This window comes from Sapajus apella, unplaced genomic scaffold, assembly GCF_009761245.1.
Source record: "Sapajus apella isolate SASKATOON/1434 unplaced genomic scaffold, GSC_monkey_1.0 scaffold10, whole genome shotgun sequence".
Lineage (NCBI taxonomy): Eukaryota > Metazoa > Chordata > Mammalia > Primates > Cebidae > Sapajus > Sapajus apella.
The window spans coordinates 35,503,658-35,522,580 of NW_022436950.1; the positions used below are offsets into that span (position 1 = coordinate 35,503,658).

The 18,923-nt window shown below is 39.7% G+C and overlaps 1 protein-coding gene across 3 annotated transcripts in view; it reads right to left on the bottom strand.

Annotated features, from left to right (window-relative positions):
- CD28 (CD28 molecule) overlaps positions 1 to 18,923 on the bottom strand; it is a 34,774-nt gene that overhangs the window by 7,615 nt on the left and 8,236 nt on the right. For 2 of the 3 annotated variants that reach the window (XM_032278529.1, XM_032278528.1), the window contains exons 2-3: positions 4,415 to 4,771; positions 2,318 to 2,442 (exon numbers count right to left, since the gene is read on the bottom strand). In XM_032278529.1, coding sequence (XP_032134420.1) covers positions 2,318 to 2,442; positions 4,415 to 4,771 — 482 coding nt within the window. Of the gene's footprint in view, positions 1 to 2,317; positions 2,443 to 4,414; positions 4,772 to 6,566; positions 6,617 to 18,923 lie in introns of all 3 variants that reach the window. The other variant, XM_032278527.1, reaches the window with a different exon arrangement.

An 18,923-nucleotide genomic window follows, 5' to 3' on the forward strand; every position in this document is an offset into this window, starting at 1 on the left:
TGAGGAAATAGCTAAACTCCAGGGATCCATAATGGCCTAGATGCCCAGCTCAGCAATGTACTTGTTGCTTAAACAGCAACAGCAGAAAAAGATGACCCCAGAGTAAAAATACTATGTTATTCAATGAAACATAAACAGACTTGTACTTATACTCTTTTGATAAGACAGTACAAAGACCCAGGTGTGAGATGCAGATAAAATGGCAGTTCTTACTGGGTAACCGAACTGACTACAAGAGGCCACAAATGACAAGACTGCCCAATTCGCAGGGAATCTGTAAGACAGAGTAAAACAAAATAATTTTTTTTAAGTCAAAGCAAGATGAACCCCACTAGGAATTAGTAGTGCTGCCAAGGAGAAACCCCCAGAGTGTCCATGGTGTGTCTGAGTAGAAAGTGAACGGTTTAAACTCACTGAAAGTGAGAAGCTGCTTTTGTCCCTTTGGGTGACTCAGGCCACTCGGTAAATTGATGTCTCATTATACTAACTGACATTCTAATGCATATTTAGAATAAGTTTTCAATAATGAGCAGTGTCCTCTGGCCACTGAAGGTTAAAGTCGTTCCCAAAACTACTTTCTGCAGAGCTAGTAAATTACCTTGACCTAGGTCAGCATGTCACAGGGAAGTGCCTTTCCTAGAGGAGTACCCAAAGGGCCACTGCACCTGGCCTTTAAGTTAGGAAGTTGAGATTCCCAATGAAAGGATTGAAAAGCCATATGGTAGGCATAAAAGCCAATGGCCAGAGACTAGGAAGAAACAAGAACTAAGAATTCTAAGAATTCTAAAATTATCAGCAAACACCACAGAGGATCAAAGCTAGAAGGTAAATTGGATGAAGACACCAAGATCTGGAAAGATGAAAGTCAACTAGCATCAGAGGCAGAATTCAGGCAATATTTTACAATACCAATCCCCATCTTAAGCGCTGGGCAAGCCAGGCAAATTCCAAAGATGATACCTTTTATGAGAAATTTCCAGGAACAAGCAAGCACTTTGTGTTCTACCCTGCAGCAAGTACAGATTAGGCAACAGGCAGCCTGACAAATGTCCATCTGAGCCCTGGGGTCGTCTGAACTGCAAGGACCATGTGGGGAACAATTGAAAGGTAAACTTCAGCAATAGGCCAAGAAAAGTCTAAAAGAATCTAAGAATGGATAATGGGAAGCCATAACTGTGGAGCCAGGTCTGTACCCCCAGTCACCAAGCTGATAGTAAACAGGATGGCTTCACATGGTATGGCTTTCAGAAATCACTGACCCATCTATGAATTAGGGAAATATATGGATTATGCCTTAAAGATGAGTATCATACTTCAGATAGACTCATTTAAATCCTTAATCTGACCTCTCTGGAGGTTATCAATTCATCAATCCAATAAGCATTCATTAGCACCAAATGTACTTAATATCAAATGGAGAATATCAAGAGAAATAGTCTTTTATCCTTGAAGAGAATATATTTTTCATTGAATAAGTGACTCATACATGCATGTAACTTCTAGAAAAAAATTCAAAGACAACATGGAGTCAATACGTGAGGTATTTTCTACCATACTGTGTGCAAAAGAAGTTTCCCAGTAAGAAAAACATTGTCACTCAGGGATCCATTCTTAACTGTAGACACCTTCATCAAAATGTGTTCAAACCTAGGCCAAAAATTCAATGTTGAGGAAAGTAAAGAAAAACACACCACATTTATTACATAAACATTTGCAAAAGTTGGTACTTCAATTCAGTGGTGAGAGCTCAGAAAATTCTAACTCCCATTATAGTTTCATAATGACAGCACCGTACTTGGCCTCACACAATTCAACTACTTCAGAAGAGAAAAAATGTGACTCAGATAAACAGATGTAGTTTCTTTGCTAGGTTTGAATACACGATTTCAGTAGCCAAGTTTCTCAGGATTTTTGATCAAGCCAACATTGTACATTGGCTTTAGTTGCCTAGCTTCCCAAGTTGCCTAGCTGTTTATACATGCATACGCATTATCACTGTTTTATGTGTCATAATTACATCGCAAAATGCGGAGAAGAAAGATAACTGCTCCTAATCCCCCCACCCTAATTTGCCCATTTAGCTTCTTATTCTGTCTGGCCACCTACTCAGTGCCTTCTGGGAAATCTAACTCATATCAGATTTTTAGCTCAGATAAAGTTGAACAGGCTAGAAGAAAACCTACTCATGTATGGGGAAAAGAAAATAATCATCATCATATATTAAACAGAAAATAAACCACATAGGCAAACTTCTTGAATATGTTCAGATTGCATGTGCAGTGGAAACGTTACATAAAAGCAGTGCTGCTTCTCTTACCCAGAAAACACTAAGGGCCACTGTTACTAGCAAGCTGTAGGAAGCCAGGACTCCACCAACCACTGCCAGTGCCCAGAAGGGCTGAGAAGGTCCAGAAAATGAGGGACCTGGACAAAGGTGTTTCCCTGAAAAATAAAATAGAGTGGATTAAATGATACAGGAATCGCAATTGAGTACATTTCCTTCCTTGCGAACGTCAGAGAAAAATGTGAAAGAAATAAAAATATTTAAAATACCATCAGCTTAGAGTACATAGATTTCTGCTTTGAGACTCACCCAACCCCACCACTGACCATGAGCTGGTCAGTTGTCATGACTACAGTTGAAAGCCATTACTTTAGGATAGTACACTGGAGACTTGTGTTCACTTGACTCTGTGGAATCTACTGTGTGATTCAAAATGGTAGCTTCCAATGGCCTTAACCTAACTTCACCCCTTTCTTCCATCAGAAGATAGTTAATCAGGACCTGAAACTACATCCTTGGAATAAGTTGAATAAAATACATGTTTTCAAGCCTTAAAAAAATCATCAGCCTAATATGGTAGTAGAACACTGGACTGGTAATCAGAAGATAAATTTCTAGCTCCAAGTCCATCTAATAGATTATATGATGATGAACAAGTAGCTTTATATCTTTGGGAATCGAAAGGAGATGAGAAGGAACCTGTAGAGTTCTATTCAAAATTAGAGAAAATTAGAACTAGAAAGCATACCAATAATCCTCTAGTCCACTGATTTTCAATTATAGCTGCACATTAAACTATCTGAGGAAGTTTGAAAATATAACAAAGTCCAGCACCCCTTCCTCAACCCATATCAATTACATCAGAATCTCAATGTCTGGAACTAGGCATTGATATTTCCTTTAAAACCTACTCAAATGTATAATATGCAGACAGGATTGAAAATTACTAAGTACAGGATCATTGGTGTCCTTCCCAGTTCTACTATAAATGACATATTATGGGTTTATGTATGTATACATATATGTAAAATACTATCTTAAAGTAGTAGTATCATTCATATAGGAAAAAATATTTCACTCTTAGCTACAAGCAAAATAGCATAATTGTTTAACCTTTGACCTGATACAATTAAAATATTCTGCTTGGACATTGTAGATATTAGAAATCTAAATGGGACTCAGCAAACAAAATATTCACACATTAATTGTCTCTATTTTGCCAGAACACAAAAGCTAATCTGCCACATTAAGTTAATGGTTCTTTCCTTATTTAGTATCCTATTTTTCATCAGCATGGCTCTGTTCCAGCATAGAAGAAAAACCATTAATTGGCATTATGCTAGGATTCGATATAAAACTGAACATATATTTTTCTTATTAGCATTCCACAAAAGGGGAAAGCTATGACATATACACAAAGTATGCCAAAAAAATCAAATTTTACTTGTTGCTATCAATAAATGATATTATTTTGAGTTGGGAATCATGATTTTTCTCCCCACCATTTAGAGAGAACATAACATCAGCAAAACCTTGGTAGACTTATGTTCACTAATTCACGAATACTGCTTAATAATTGTATTGAGTTTTTGACTATGAAAATGTTAAGTGACTTATCCAAGATCGCAGAGTTGATTAATAGCAAATTTCATGTCCCCTGGTTTCTAGTTCAGCATTCTTTGTATGTTTAAGAAAATGGAAAGGTACTTTTACAGAGGAAAATTATGGACCCCAAAAAAAGAATTACTTAGAAATAGAACTGAGTCTTCCTGAGTCTTAACCCATTAGATCCAGCTGTTACTTGAAGGCACCTGTGCTTACATTTTAATGGTAACCATTTTTCTGCCATGACCCACTCGAATGGAGAAAAATGAATGATCTAGTCCCACATGCTGCAACTTTATCACTTACTCTCCCACTCAATGTCAGCAAAGGAAAATAAAGATATTCAAAATATAACCTTGAAACTCTACAGTAAAAGGAAAAAACTTTCTGAAAACATTATTTGTCTTTGTTAGTATCAAATCACTTAGGCCTTATTCAACCCTACCACTGATCAAGACCTAGTTTTCTGGACTGCATTTGAAAACCATCACTTTAGGGTGGTATACTGGTAAAGTTATATGTTACCTTTCACGTGGATAATGGTTCCATTGCTCTTCTCGCTGTCTAGGTAAGGAGGAGGATACATGATTTCAATTTTGCAGAAGTAAATATCTGTTTGGTTAACATACAAATTCTGGAGGTAGAATGTCACTGATTCATTCCCCAATTTCCCATCACAGTTGAACCCCGTAGCTGAGTGAACCTGAAGCAACTGGGAGTAATTCCCATGCACAACACAGACTTGGACAGCACTATCCACTCCTTTATGAAGGGATGCCTGGAACTGCCTTGAGAAGAGATTGCAGGAATACTTGCAGGTAAGGTTGACCGCGTTGTCATATGCCTCAAGCATGGGCGACTGTTTCACCAAAATCTTGTTTCCTGGGGAAAAAAATCATTTGCTTATAACAAGAATATAAGGATAATTTTTATTCCTGCAAGCAAAATGTATTAATTAACTAAATGAACAGATCTCCAGCAAAGGTTTTCTCTTGGCAGAAAATGTAGGACCTCTTGGGGGGATAATTATACAGAGAGTTCAAAAGTTAACATTTTGATATTATTTTCGTCCTCTTTTGAATGGAACAACGGAGCATGTTTTCACCTGGAAGGCAGCACACAACTTTCCGTTGGCAATGAGCACCACAGCCATGCACTCACAATTTTCCTAAGACATTAATATTAATTATGCATTGGGCCAATTTCCTGATGGAATGATACACTTGGAGGGAGTTTTATTGCCTGACACAGACACGCAAATAGATTTGTTTGTTTGTTTGTTCGGTTGGTTGGTTGGTTAGTTTTTGAAACAGTCTTGCTCTGTTACCCAGGCTGGAGTGCAGTGGTGCAATCTTGGCTCACTGCAACCTCCACCACCCAAATTCAAACAATTCTCCTGCCTCAGCCTCCTGAGTAGCTGGGATTACAGGCATGCACCACTACGCCTGGATAATTTTTATATATTTTTAGTATAGACAGGGTTTCACCATGTTAGCTAGGCTGGTCTCAAACTCCTAGCCTCAAGTGATCCACCCGCCTCAGCATCCCAAAGTGCTGGAATTATAGGTATAAACCACCACGCCCAGTCTACAAATAGATTTGTTTTTAAGTTGTGATATGGGATTTTGTAAAGGAATTAAAATATTTTGAAACATTTTTACTTTATTTATTGCCCATTCCAAGAGTGGGATGAAGAGATAAGAAAAAATGTAACCCAAAAGTTTGCTTTAATTTGTTTTCCACACCAAATTCATAGAATAGCCTCCTCAAGAAATTCATAGATTTATGCCCTTAAATCATAAAAGGTGAAAGAGTCTTACAGGAGTTATCTCTCTGGTCCATCATCTACCTTTACTCCTATCCCAATAAAACATCAAAGAACCTGGAGACCATTTAGTTCAATCTTTAAAAGCACAGAAACTGAAACTAGGTTATCAACTCCATAAGGGAAGAGAACACATTGTCTCGTTTCCCATGGTATCCCCATTGCTGGCACATGACAGTATTATATCTGTTTTTTTCTTTTTCCTAATGACTGTATAAGGCCTAGAAACATTAGCTGGTTTGTCTAAAGTCACCAAACAAATGGTGAGCAAAGCCAGAACTAAAACCCAAGTTGTCTACAACCATCTGAGAAATAGAACACTGAAGCACTGAGAATCAACTTTGCAACCAAGAGAACTTCCAAAATGTTTCTACAACAACTAACCACTTTGTGTCTTTGATTCAAATTTCAATACAAACAAAAGCATTTTTTTGCTATTGTTTGGGTTATGCTAATAATTATTTACCTACTTGCATTTTCTTTATTTGAAACAACATCTCATATACCCACACCAAAGAGCCAAATAGAATCAGATTTATTTTCAAATGCAATTTACAGTTTCACTGAATTTGAATTCATACACACAGGTGTTTTGTTTTTGTTTTGCCAAGAAGGGACTGGAAGAGAACTAAATTAATAGTAGCTTTTTGTCTCCTACATAATCAACAATGCTGGCAGGCATGATGGCTCACACCTTTGTGATCCTAGCACTTTGGGAGGCCAAGGTGGGAAGATTGCTTGAACCCAGGAGTTCAACACCAGACTGGGCAACATAGCAAGCCCCATCTCTACAAAATTCTTTTTTAAAAAATCTATGCTGTTTATATCAAAAACTTTAAAATGAAAAAATACCTGTGCTCAGGTCCTCCCACTTCTGGAAATTCTGATTTAATTGGTCTAGGCTGGGGAGACAGGTGGAGAAGGATTAAGTTTTTTTATTTTAGATAATAACTTTATTGAGGTATAATTCAGTTACTATAAAGTATGCTGTCTTAAAGTGTAAAATTCAGAGATTTTTAAAACATATTCACAAAGTTATGAATGAATCACCACTATCTGATTCCATAATATTTTCATTACTCCAAAAAGAATTACCATGGTCATTTACCATCACCCCACTTCCTCCCTCCCTTAAATCCCTGGAAACCACTAATCTACTTTGGTCCTATGAATTTGCCTACTCTGGACCTTTTTAATAAATAGAATCATACAATATATGGCTTTTTGTGTCTGGATTCTTTCACTTACCACAATGTTTTCAAGGTTCACTCATGTTGTAGCATGCATCAGAACTTCATCACTCTTTATGGTCAAATAATATTCCATTGTATTTTCCATTCACCACTTTTTGGCTTCTATGAATAACGCTGCTGTGAGCATTTGCATACAGATTTTTATGTGGACATATGTTTTCAGCTCCCTTAGGTATTTAGCAGGAGCGAAATTGCTGGATCATAAACTCCATGTTTAACTTTTTGAGCAATTGTCAAACTGTTTCCAAGGCAACTGCACCATCGTGCATTCTCACTAGCAGTGAATGAGGACTCCACTTTATCCTTATCCTTGTCCACACTTGTTATTGTCCATCTTTTCTATTATAGCCATCCTGGTGGGCATGAAGTGATACCTCATCATGGTTTGATTTGCATTACTCTAATAACTAATGGTATTATTTATCTTTTCATGTGTTTATTAACCATTGGCCTATTCTTTTTAGAGAAATGTCTATTCAGATCATTTGCCCGTTTATTAACTAGTTAAGTTATTTATCTTTTTCTTATTGAATTATAGAGTTATTTATACATTTGTTATACTTTTTTCTTTGACAGAGTCTCATTCTGTCATCTAGGCTGGAGTGCAGTGGCATGATCTTGGCTCACTGTAACCTCTGCCGCCTGGGATCAAGCGATTTTCCTGCCTCAACCTCCCAAGTAGCTAGAATTGGAGGTGCCCACCACCACCCCCGTTGATTTTTTTATTTTTAGTAGAGATGGGATTTCTCCATGTGGGCCAGGCTGGTCTCAAACTCCCGACCTCAGGTGATCCTCCTGTCTCAGCCTTGATACAAGTTTCTTATCAGATATGTAATATGCAAATATTTCCCTCATTCTGTGAATTGTCTTTTATATCGTCTTAAAATTTTCCCCACTTGATTCTATTATTCAACTGTGTTAAAAGCTACTATGGCCTAGTGGAAATCTAAAAGCCTTCAGTTTTCCAAGGCTAATTAAATCAGGTATAGGACCTGGGTATAGGACCCAGGTATCCATTCATATTTTTTTTAAGTTTATCTAGTAATTCTAGAGATGGCAGTCAAGTTTGAGAACCAGTGGTGTAACAAAGGAAAACTAACTTCTTACCCTCAAATAGGCCTCCACAGGCTTTTCCAACATCATTTCCTCAAAGCAAAACCCTCCTAATTAGGCAGATCATTTAAGCCAATATCCCAGGAACACACTGTGAGCGTTCCTACCTCCAAGTGTTGTCTACTAACTCCTTGGCACAGAGCACCACTCCCTTCTCAGGTCTCAAAATGATTACTGTCGATATTGCTCACTTGACAGTTGGTCGAGTTCTACCTTTTGAACAACTCTTGTTTCACATGCTTCAATTTGCTTAGCTTTGAATTCATGTGCATTTCCCCTAGGCCCCTGGTTTCCAGCCTCTTGGCAGAAAAGACCACATACTATGCTTCTTTCCCTAATGCAGTATGACTAATAGACTCTCATCAAATAATTGTTAGAGTGAAAGATGGTTGATCCGACCGTACTATTGTCATCGGCAGTTAGGTCTGACTACCATCTCATTAAATCCTTTTTCAAAACCTATGTCAACAACTTTAACATCACTTATGATTTGTTCCACAAATATTTTGCAAAAGCACTGAAAACTAAACATGCTAAGAATCCAAAAGTTCAACCTATCTTAATACAAACATCCAATTTGTGTGTTGTTGTTGCTTTTGATTTGTTTGTTTCCTTTTTTTACTTAGAAGGAGTCAATAGGTCAGTTCTGATTGGAAGAGCAACCAGCTCCAGCAAGAAATGCCAGTACCTCCCCTCCTTTTCAGAGAGTGCAGGTTAGGCCTTTATATTTCTGCTTGCTCACCAAACTCCCCAATTGTGTTTCTGTTGCTAATGATTTGGCTTCTGTTTTAATGCACATTCAAATTCTTCCTGATCTGCCTTTGTGAGCTGATATAAAGACAAAGATGAGAATGAGAATAGGACTTCTTTATGGGGATAAAAAAGCAAGTGTGGGCTGGAGAGAAATCCCAGATGACTCCCCAGTTTGACTCCCTCTCCCAGCACCCACAGTGAGGTGGAGAGAAGAAAGGGAGTGGGAGGAAGGAAGAAAAGCTATGGCATCTTGAGTCCAGTGGTTTGCTGAATACGTCTTGTCTAACTTAGGGTGTGACATGCTCCTAATATGCACCTGGGAGAGAAGAATTGATTTCCCAAAAATGAATGGCACTCAATTCCTGGCCCTTGGCAGCTCACGATCTGGTGGGGAAGAAAGATATAAATAGACCCTACTTTAAACACAGTGACGTCATGATCTGCACAAAGCTTCTGGGGGCAACTGGGAAACCAGCTAACGGATCTCCAGAGATGACTGTTTACCTGAGTCCTGAAGGATTATACATACATGGATTTGACCAACTTTTACTAAGTAAAAGTTAGCAGGGCTAAGATGTGTCTTTGTATTGGGGACTGGGGTAAGGTGGAAGAGTGTGTGTTTAGGCTGAGGGTGAGTTAGGGAGCTGTGGGGAGGATAAGACAAAGAGAGAAAAAGAGCAGTCTGAGCAATGGAGATGAGGAGGGTAAGAAAGAGTGTGGCAGATGTGGGGGATTATAGCTACCTCCGTTTTGCTGGTCCATGAGTTATGAAAGACAAGATTGTCAAAGCAAGTATAGTTCATGCCATTAGAGAGCTTGAGCTCTCTTCTGCAGGTGACGAAGATCTATTGAAGGCTTTTAGGCAGAAAAGTGATGCACATGACTTTTCATTTGATATAGGTCACTTTAGCAACAATGTGGAAGGTAACTTTGACGGATGCAAGAGTGAAAACATGTAGACCAGTTAGGATACAGTTGCAGTAGTCTAGTCAAGAGGTGATAAGAGACTTGGCTATGGTTTGAAAGAAGTGAATAAACTCGAGAAATATTTATAGGCTACACTTTGCAAAACTCAACATTGGCTTAGACGTGGTAAGTGACAAAGAAGGAGGAGTTAAAAAATGGCTGTGCTTAGGCCACACAGACCAACCAGCAACTGTTTTCCCTTTGCCCCAAATCTCTTTTCACTCATCTCTTCTTCATTACAAGACCACAATAGGCAGCTCGGAAATCGAGGTGCAGTTTGGACATCTGGGACATGAAGAAGACATTCTTCCAAACTGTGTTATCATTGCAAAGAAAATACAAATTAGTTCAAAGTTTACTGAGAACACAGTGGACTCTTAGCAGCTTATTTCAGTATTTGCTGTTTTTCAGAAGGCAGAAGCAGCAATCCTTCTCTCCTGAAACTATTTTTCCTTCACAAGGCATAATTTAGTGAGATAACTAGAAGATAGATTTTCCTTTTGTCCATCATGGGGACTCCAGATTTCAACCTCAGCATTGTTGAGACTGATTGGATCTCTCTTGAACCTATTCTACTTCAGCACTACAGATTGAGCACTTTCTCAGGGAGGAGCAATGCAAGGCCCCATTGTCTAGGCTGGCTGTTACATATTCAATATTCTCTTGGTTGATGGCATGTCCGCTGAGCAAGGAAACAAAAAATGCTTTACTTTGTGACTCTTTGTCCTAAGATTTTGCTGGGAAAGAGCTTGAAAACTATGGGTTTTCAATAAGGCCATTTGATGAAAAGCCATCCAATTTATTGATTATGTTTACTTTCCTCCCTCTTCTTTGTCAACATAGATCATTTTTAAATTAGCTGTCTCTCAAACATAGATACTATGCTTGAAATAGTTTGCTTACTATGTGTTAATACGTAGCTAACAGCCTCCCAATTTAGAGTTCAAGCTGAGTTCAAGGTGGCTGATAAAATCTCTTGTTTATCAATATTTATATCCTTATAACATTTGGTCCCACCTTGGTTCATGTCAACAATTCAGACAAGCCCAAATGGGAAACTATCTCATAGGATCTCAAAATCTATTTCTGCTTTGTGAGACGCTAAATGAAAGAAATTTACTTTTGGTGCTAGAAAAAGATAACCAGTGACTCTAAGTGATACTGAGTATGTGTGATCATTATGACTTCAAGTAAACACAATAATTCTCATTTCTCTTATTTTCTTTTAAAATGGGGCACGTGTAAAAATACACACCCCTTGCTCAATGACAGTGAAGTAAAAGCATGGAGAACTCAAAGTAGCTGATAATCAGAATATCAGATGACATTTGGCTTTGATATGTATTTTGGTTCTCTGAGTTTTTGAAAATCCATAGTACTTCAAATAATGTAAGGACATATTATAAATGTAAGGACATATCGCAAATGTAAGGACATATCTAGACTCAGAAGAAACCCAAATATTTAGCTCCCTCATCGTAACTTTTGTTTGATCCAGTTCATGCTAGCAGTGGAAAGGATTCTTCTTAGGCTACTTGGGTATTAGCAGACCTAGCCCTTTTCCTATGAATATTTGATTTTCCATCTTGTGAGTATTCAGGTAAGGTCTACCTAGGTCAAACCTACTAGGTTAGAAGAAACATTGTCAACCCATCCATTTTCTTTGCTTACGTTATCAAAAGATTCGCCTGACTGACATGTCTCTAACTGAATTGACAAGTTGTTTTGATGATGAATTTAGTGCTTTGCTTTTCAAAGGCTTTCCTAGCAGCTAAACCAGCTAAAGGTGTGGAGACAGGAAGCACTAACCTCAAACCTCTTTCCCTCACAGCTCCTGCTTAACAGGCAACATGAAGAGTGAGATCGGAGGTGAGAAGGTACTTATCTGCTGCTTGTGAGCAAGGCAGTGAGAGCTAAAAGATTTCCCACAGATAATTTGTGAATCTTGTCACACAGCCGACTTCAGGAAAATTGAAACTTGCTTGAACTTCCATGAAAATGGCAGTGGGTGGTGGGGAAGCTTGGTTTCAAAAACAAAAAACAAAAACTTGCCGTTTACACCTCTTATAAACGGATCAATTACCATATTTAGTAACCAGGTCAACCCTCTGCACAGATGGGGTAGTAACCATCTCTAAGGTGTGGCTCCCAGCGTCAAAGAACCCTGACCTTAAAAGGACCCTCCCACCAGCTCAGTTAATGCTTAGATTTCCAAAGAAAATGAAGCCTAAAATGCAATATGGGAAACACATTGGCTTAAATGAGTAACTATGGCTTACATTCACAGGGCTATAAAATGCTGTCTATTATTTTATCTCATCTGAACTCTATATTCAACTGTGAAGTAAATAGACAGGACAGTCATCCTTATGCCTGTTTTACAGATGGGGAAACTGAGGTCAAAGAGGTAGGTGAGTTGTCCAAGGTTACAGGAAATATAAATGATCCTTGAGATTAAAGCTCATGCCTCATGATTTCTAATCTATTGTTCATTTCCCTCTGCCATGTTGCATCAAAATTTCAACACAATTTCAGTGGTTGGTTCTAGATCCTCTCAAAGTTGGACTTGATAGGGAGGATGGTACTAGATGTCTGGAGTGAGGGTTAGGGAAGAGATTACCATTAAGTAGGGGAGTAAATTGAATGGGAAGAGGACTAGAACAAAATAAATGTCATTTTCCCCACCATTTTATTAGAGTCTTATCCTGCAAAAAAAAAAAAAAAACCTCAACTGGAAGGAAACTTGGAGATGATCTACGCCAATCCTTTATTTTAAAGAAGGGGCCACTGGGGTGGGGACGGGGAAAAAGAAGTAAATGACTTTTCAAACAAGGTCACACAAATAATGGAAGAGCTAAGATGCAATTTATTTATTTAGGCATCTAGGAGTAATGTTTTAAATCATAAATGGACATAAACACAACTTTGTTCATTCAGCAAGACTGAATTTATTTCATGCTTATATCTAGAAAAAGTATGTTTCTGAACTTTTTTTGCATCTAATGCTAATATACAAAACATTTTGCTTATAATTTCAAAGACTTCCTGAAGGTCATAGATGGATCTCAGATAAGGCCTGCAGACAACATGATCACATCAAATGCATCTTATAAATTATTACTGATGCACAAGTAATAATTATACCACTGAAATCCTCCATTCTAGCTTACCAAAGTGTACAAAAGGGATTGAACATAGACATGAGTCAACACATAATGTCACTTTTCAGTCTGAACTTCACTAGGAAAATCCTTAACTTCAGGGCTCTGCGAATTACATTTGTCATGTTTAAGTTGATGATACTCTTATCTTTCCTTTTTTTTATCGTAGCACCATAGAGAAATAAAATGGCACATAGACACTGGTGAAGCGGAGAGTAAAGTCAGCAGCACTCAAGACTGGAATATGTACTGGGAAGCTAAAGAAGCAGAGAGCTGGAATACACATTTAATTAGCTATGTGATTTTCCTCCGGAACTTTTAAGAACTTTATCAGGTTCCATTTACGCACATCATAGACTTTCTTTTGCAGTTGAAAAATCAGGTTGTAAGATCCTAATCATCTCGTTTCCTTTTTAAAATTCTGACTGAACAGAATTTAACGTGTTAGGTAAGAACTGAAAAAAATGAAAGCTTCTATTTTCAGCCATCTTGCCCTATGATATTTGTGAGCAAACTGTGTGAAGGTGACGCTGATTTCCCTGGCACAGAAAAGCACCTCCCTCCTGACCACAGAGCTGGTTAGGTTACTGTAACTTTCCTTTGAGTACATTTCCTGTTCAGGCCCAGGATGCCCTTCAACACGTGATCATCTGACCACTGGCTCCTTTTCTGGCTCTGGAAGGGGAAGGTTCCCCCACAAGATAACCCGGTGGTTGCTCAGGAAACTTTGAGACAAACTGTGCTCCCTGAGAAGAAAGGGGGACTCAATAGTCTATGGCTCTGATAACCTTAGCTGGTGGCCTGGCTTCCTTCTGATAAGAGAAAGAGGAGTACAAAACATTCACCAGACTGTAGCACCTTTCACCATCCTCTTTGAGCTTCATGAGCTACCGTGCTTTGAATGGACCCAGCCTTTCTCTCCCAGAAATTCATGTTAAAAGGAAAAAATGGCTGGGCGTGGTGGCTCATGCTTATAATTCCAGCACTTTGGGAGGCTGAGGTGGGAGGATCACTTAAGGTCAACAATTCGAGACCAGCCTGGCCAACATGGTAAAACCCCGTCTCTACTAAAAATACAAAAATTAGCCAGGCATGGTGGCAGGTGCCTGTAATCCCAGCTATTCAGGAGGCTGAGGCAAGAAAATCACTTGAATCGAGGAAGTGGAGGTTGCAGTGGGCTGAGATCACGCCACTGCACTCCAGCCTGGGTGACAGAGCAAGACTCCATATATTAAAAAAAAAAAAAAAAAAAAAGAAAAAAGAAAAAATGGTAGTAATAATGGTAATAATGCAGGTTATGGCTTAAAAATAATTCTGTGGTCATTTCACCTAGTTTTCTGTTGACTATTATCTTGGAACTCTTCCCATTTTCACAAGAAATGAAGATGTAAGGAAAGTCTCTTCACAAAAAAAAGGTGGAGGGCTTTGAATAAGCATCATAAACATGTATATGTAGTTGTCCTCTGGTATCTATGGGGCATTGGTTCCAGGACCCCTGCAGATACCAAAATCCATGGATGCTCAAGTCATGCAGTTGTTGGTTTTCTGTATCCATAGATTCTGCATCCCACAAATACTGTTTTTGATCCATGTTTGATTGAATCCACATATGCATAACCCATAGATACGGAGGACCGACTATATGTTGTCTTGTTCAAGATCCCAAATGGAAACAGATGGCACACACAAATTTGGGCAAGAGTAGAGGATCATTTATGAAAGGACTGTTGGCAAAGGTGTGGTGACAGCAGAACCAAAAGGAATAGCTCCAGAGCCTGTGACTTGCAGCAGCAGAATTATGAACACCATCAGGTCTAAAGAAGCCAGGGGAGAGTAAAGTCACCAGAACCAGAAGGAAAGAGAGTTGTGTAGAGGAGGCCACCATGACAGAAGCAATACTTCCATCAAGGGAAGCAGACCAAGCAACCAGCCTTGGCCAAGGTTGTGTATGTCACAACTATCAGTTATATCAAGCACATCAACTCTTCTTGACAGAAAGTATGGTTTTAAAACAAAATCTAAATAGGTTTTAGTTTGAACAAGGACAAATGATTATAGGTAACAATAGAAATAGAAGCCTGATTAATAAATTTACTAAAGGCCTGGCACAGCGGATCACATTTGTAATCCTAGCACTGTGAAAGGCTGATGCAGGTGGATCGCTTGAGCCCAGGAGTTGGAGACTAGCTTGGGGAACATGACCAGACCCCATCTCTACAAAAAATACAAAAATTAGCTGGGTGTAGGTGTAACTGGGTGTGGTGGCATGTGCCTGTAGTCCCAGCTACTTGGGAGGCTGAGGTGGGAGGATCACTTGAGCCCAGGAGATCAAGGCTGCAGTGAGTCGTGATCGCACCACTGCACTCCAGCCTGAGCAACAAAGTGAGACCCCATCTCAAATAAATAAATAATTTACTAAACAAGTTGCTTTTTGTCAGCACTAATCTAGGCCCACCTTTACCCTTTATTTGTGTTCTTACACAGGCAGACACTATAATGGAGAGGACACTTGTCCTTGTCCTTTTAAAAAATTATTGTGGGCTGGGTGTGGTGGCTTATGCCGGTAATCCCAGCACTTTGGGAGTCCGAGGGGGGTGGATCAACGAAGTCAGGAGTTCAAGACAAGCCTGGCCAAGATGGTGAAACCCTGTCTCTACTAAAAATACAAAAATTAGTTGGGCGTGGTGGCGGCCACCTGTGATCTCAGCTACTTGGGAGGCTGAGGCAGAGGACTGCATAACCCTTGAAGGCGGAGGTTGCAGTGAGCCAAGATTGTGCGACTGCACTCCAGCCTGGGGACAGAGTGAGACTCCATTTCAAAAAATATATATATTGTGCCACATGTAACTGTCAGAAAGTAACTCAAAGGTCAGATAGTTCAATAGCAAAAAGTTCCATCTGAGCACCAAGACCTAAGGTGTTCATTTTTGAGAGGGAAAAGTTATCAAAAACAATCAATGAGTACTTTCTGAAAAGAAATTTTGATGTGTCAGAGAATTGTTCTTCGGTAGTCTGACTTCTGCTGTGACAGTGTCAATCATTCATTGATTCATCAAATAAGTAAGGGACCTAATGTACTTGGTTCTTAGGAGATGGGAAAATGTAAAAGACAGAGCTGTTTTATCCTAATGTTTCATTCTAGGAGAAATCCTAAGGCAGGTACACAGTCACCTACTCTCCAAAGCCATCTGTGGTACATGAACCCTATAAAGGGTCATTGATAGTCACATGAAAGAGGTCTTGTTTTCAGACAGGATGATTCTGGAGGCTTTTGTTGAGACTTGGCATTTAGCTGGGACACAAGGTCTGGGGGAAATTTAGACAGGTTAAGATTTGAGAGTTTATTGGGGACTGACAGAACATTCTGTTTATGTAGGAGGGAAACAAGTGAAGATGGCTGGTACCAGTCATGGGGAGCCTTAAATGCCAAGAAAATGCACATGGATTTTACCAGAAAGGCCATGGGATATGCTGAAGATGTCTGAGTTGAGAATGATGTGGCATATGCTACTTTGGGAAGGTTAGCACAGCCTTGAGGAGTGCAGCAAGCAATCTTGGCTGCCCTTGGCTTTGAGCAAGGGAAGAGCTGAGGCAGAGACCAATCAGGAGGCTGATGCAATAGCACTGATGTAAGTTCATAAGGCCTGAGCTGCAGAGGTGGAAGCTGGTATGAAAGGGTCAGACAAGCTATTGGTGCTTAGTTTTACAGACTGATGGTGAACAGGAATGGAAACTGACATGGAGTTCATGCGCTGGGTAAGAAGAGTGTGAGTGGAGGCATCATTGACAAAATGAAGTAAGTTAAGAGGAAATTTGTTCATCCTGAATGAAAGATCCAGAAGGAGTTAGAAGTATAGGACTAGAGTTCGAGGAAGCCAGTCAGGGACAGAAATGAATATTGGGAAGTTCATATTTGTTAGGATGACAGTTAAAATTAAAATTGCTAAAAACCATCACCTGAGCTGTAATCCACCCTTACCACTCAGAGACACCAGCCAGCAATGCAGGATATGAGTGCTCTGGGACCAAAACTTTCTAAACTCAAAGCAACATAAACTCAGGTGCAGCGTGACCCAGTCCCTACCGTTCACAAGTCAGGTCTGCAATTTTCCTCTGATCTCCTAATGGTAGAAGGACAATCGAAGGGGACAACTTAGGAAGAGCCCCTTAACTTACATGAACATGGAACCCATACGAAGAGCCACCATACAACTCCCCAAATCAAATCTCACTGTCCTAAAATGTTGCCTGTTGGAGGTAACCAGGGAATTATGGCTTTCTGTACATATTATTATTACAGTAATTCAGTTAATGGATCAAAAGAAAACCCACAGGTATAAAGAGACTTCCTTTATTAATATATTGTTTTCTAAATATATGTTTTAGTCTAGTAACCAAATTTGAGAATCATATTTTCCTCCTGAGCCTCATTCAAAACAACTCTGTAATGAAGACAACAGTATATTTTTCCTGTCTGTTCTATTCTGCCTAAATCACCTACCTCTGAAAAGTCTGCTCAGGACCACCTTGTCATATACAGAACCTCCCAGGTAAATGTCATGGCCTGGAAGTTTAAATAATTACCGTGTTGGACCTTAACATTGCACAGGAAAATAGGAGACAGCAAAAGCAGCATTGCCCCCTCAAAGTCCAGCAGTCATTTCTAAACACATTAGCATCTAGGATCCTAGTTAGCAATTCCTGCAAGAGATTTCAGAGGTGGCTGATTTGTAATTCCTTGTATTTGCTCTGTCAGGTCATAAGAATATCCACATGGGTGGGGGGGGAGGTTGAGTCACCTTGTTAGAGCTGATGAAAGTTAGATTTTTAAAAAATTCCACTTCAGAAGCATTTTTAAGTCAGAAAGTAGACCTGAGATATCCTCCAGCCCAAACCCTTCATGTATCAGATGAAGAAACCAACACCTAGAAAAGTTCTGTTGAAATGTGACAGACTAATATTCTTAATCACATCCCCCATCTTGAGAAATCCTTGGGATTAGTTTTTGAGTTTGAAAAAAGAGAGTAAAAGAATAGCAGACTGGCCTTCCAAAACCCAAGGTCAAGCAACCATATCCTTGTTCCAAAACACACAGGGAGCTGCTAAGATTAACATCCCTGACTGGAAACTGGAGCCCTGCCCATAATGTTGGGCAGGGTTGGTTTGAACCCTGTGACCCTGTGATCTCAGCCATGAGCTGAGGTCAAGCCTAGCCATAGTGCACATTGTTGAGGACTCAAGCAAGAATTTAAAGTACACATGGTCTAAGTCTTCAGAGTCAAGGTGTGTATTACCCAGGTGCCCTTATTGATATAGGTTTAACATTATGACCTACTCTGAGAGGTTTGTTTCTAACCTCAGGTTTACTAGTATAGAATCACTCATCTACCCTAGCTTCATTCTAACTTATCTCTGCCCCAATAAATCTCTTCTCTTCCTCCCCATCTTCTTAGAGATTTGTCCTCCTCTCTCTATTACGCCCATCTCCCATGCAACAAATTTCCCTCCCCATCTCCTTGAGAAAACTGCCCCCACCCTCTTTTTTCCCTTTCCCTCCTCCTCCTTTCTTTGTTAATAATGGCCTTCTTGGCTGGGTGCGGTGGCTTATGCTGTAATCCCAGCACTTTGGGAGGCCGAGGGCAGATCACAAGGTCAAGAGATCGAGACCATCCCAGCCAACACCATCTCTACTAAAAACTACAAAAATTAGCTGGGCATGGTGGCACGCACCTGTAGTCCCAGCTACTCGGGAGGCTGAGGAAGGAGAATTGCTTGAACCTGGGAGGCGGAGGTTGCAGTGAGCCAAGATTGCGCCACTGCACTCCACCCTGGCACCTGGCAACAGAGCAAGACTGTCTCAAAAAAAAAAAAAAAAATAGCCTTCTTTACCCTCCAGCCCTGCAATGCTACCCTCACCACACACACACACACACACACACACACACACACACACACACACACAC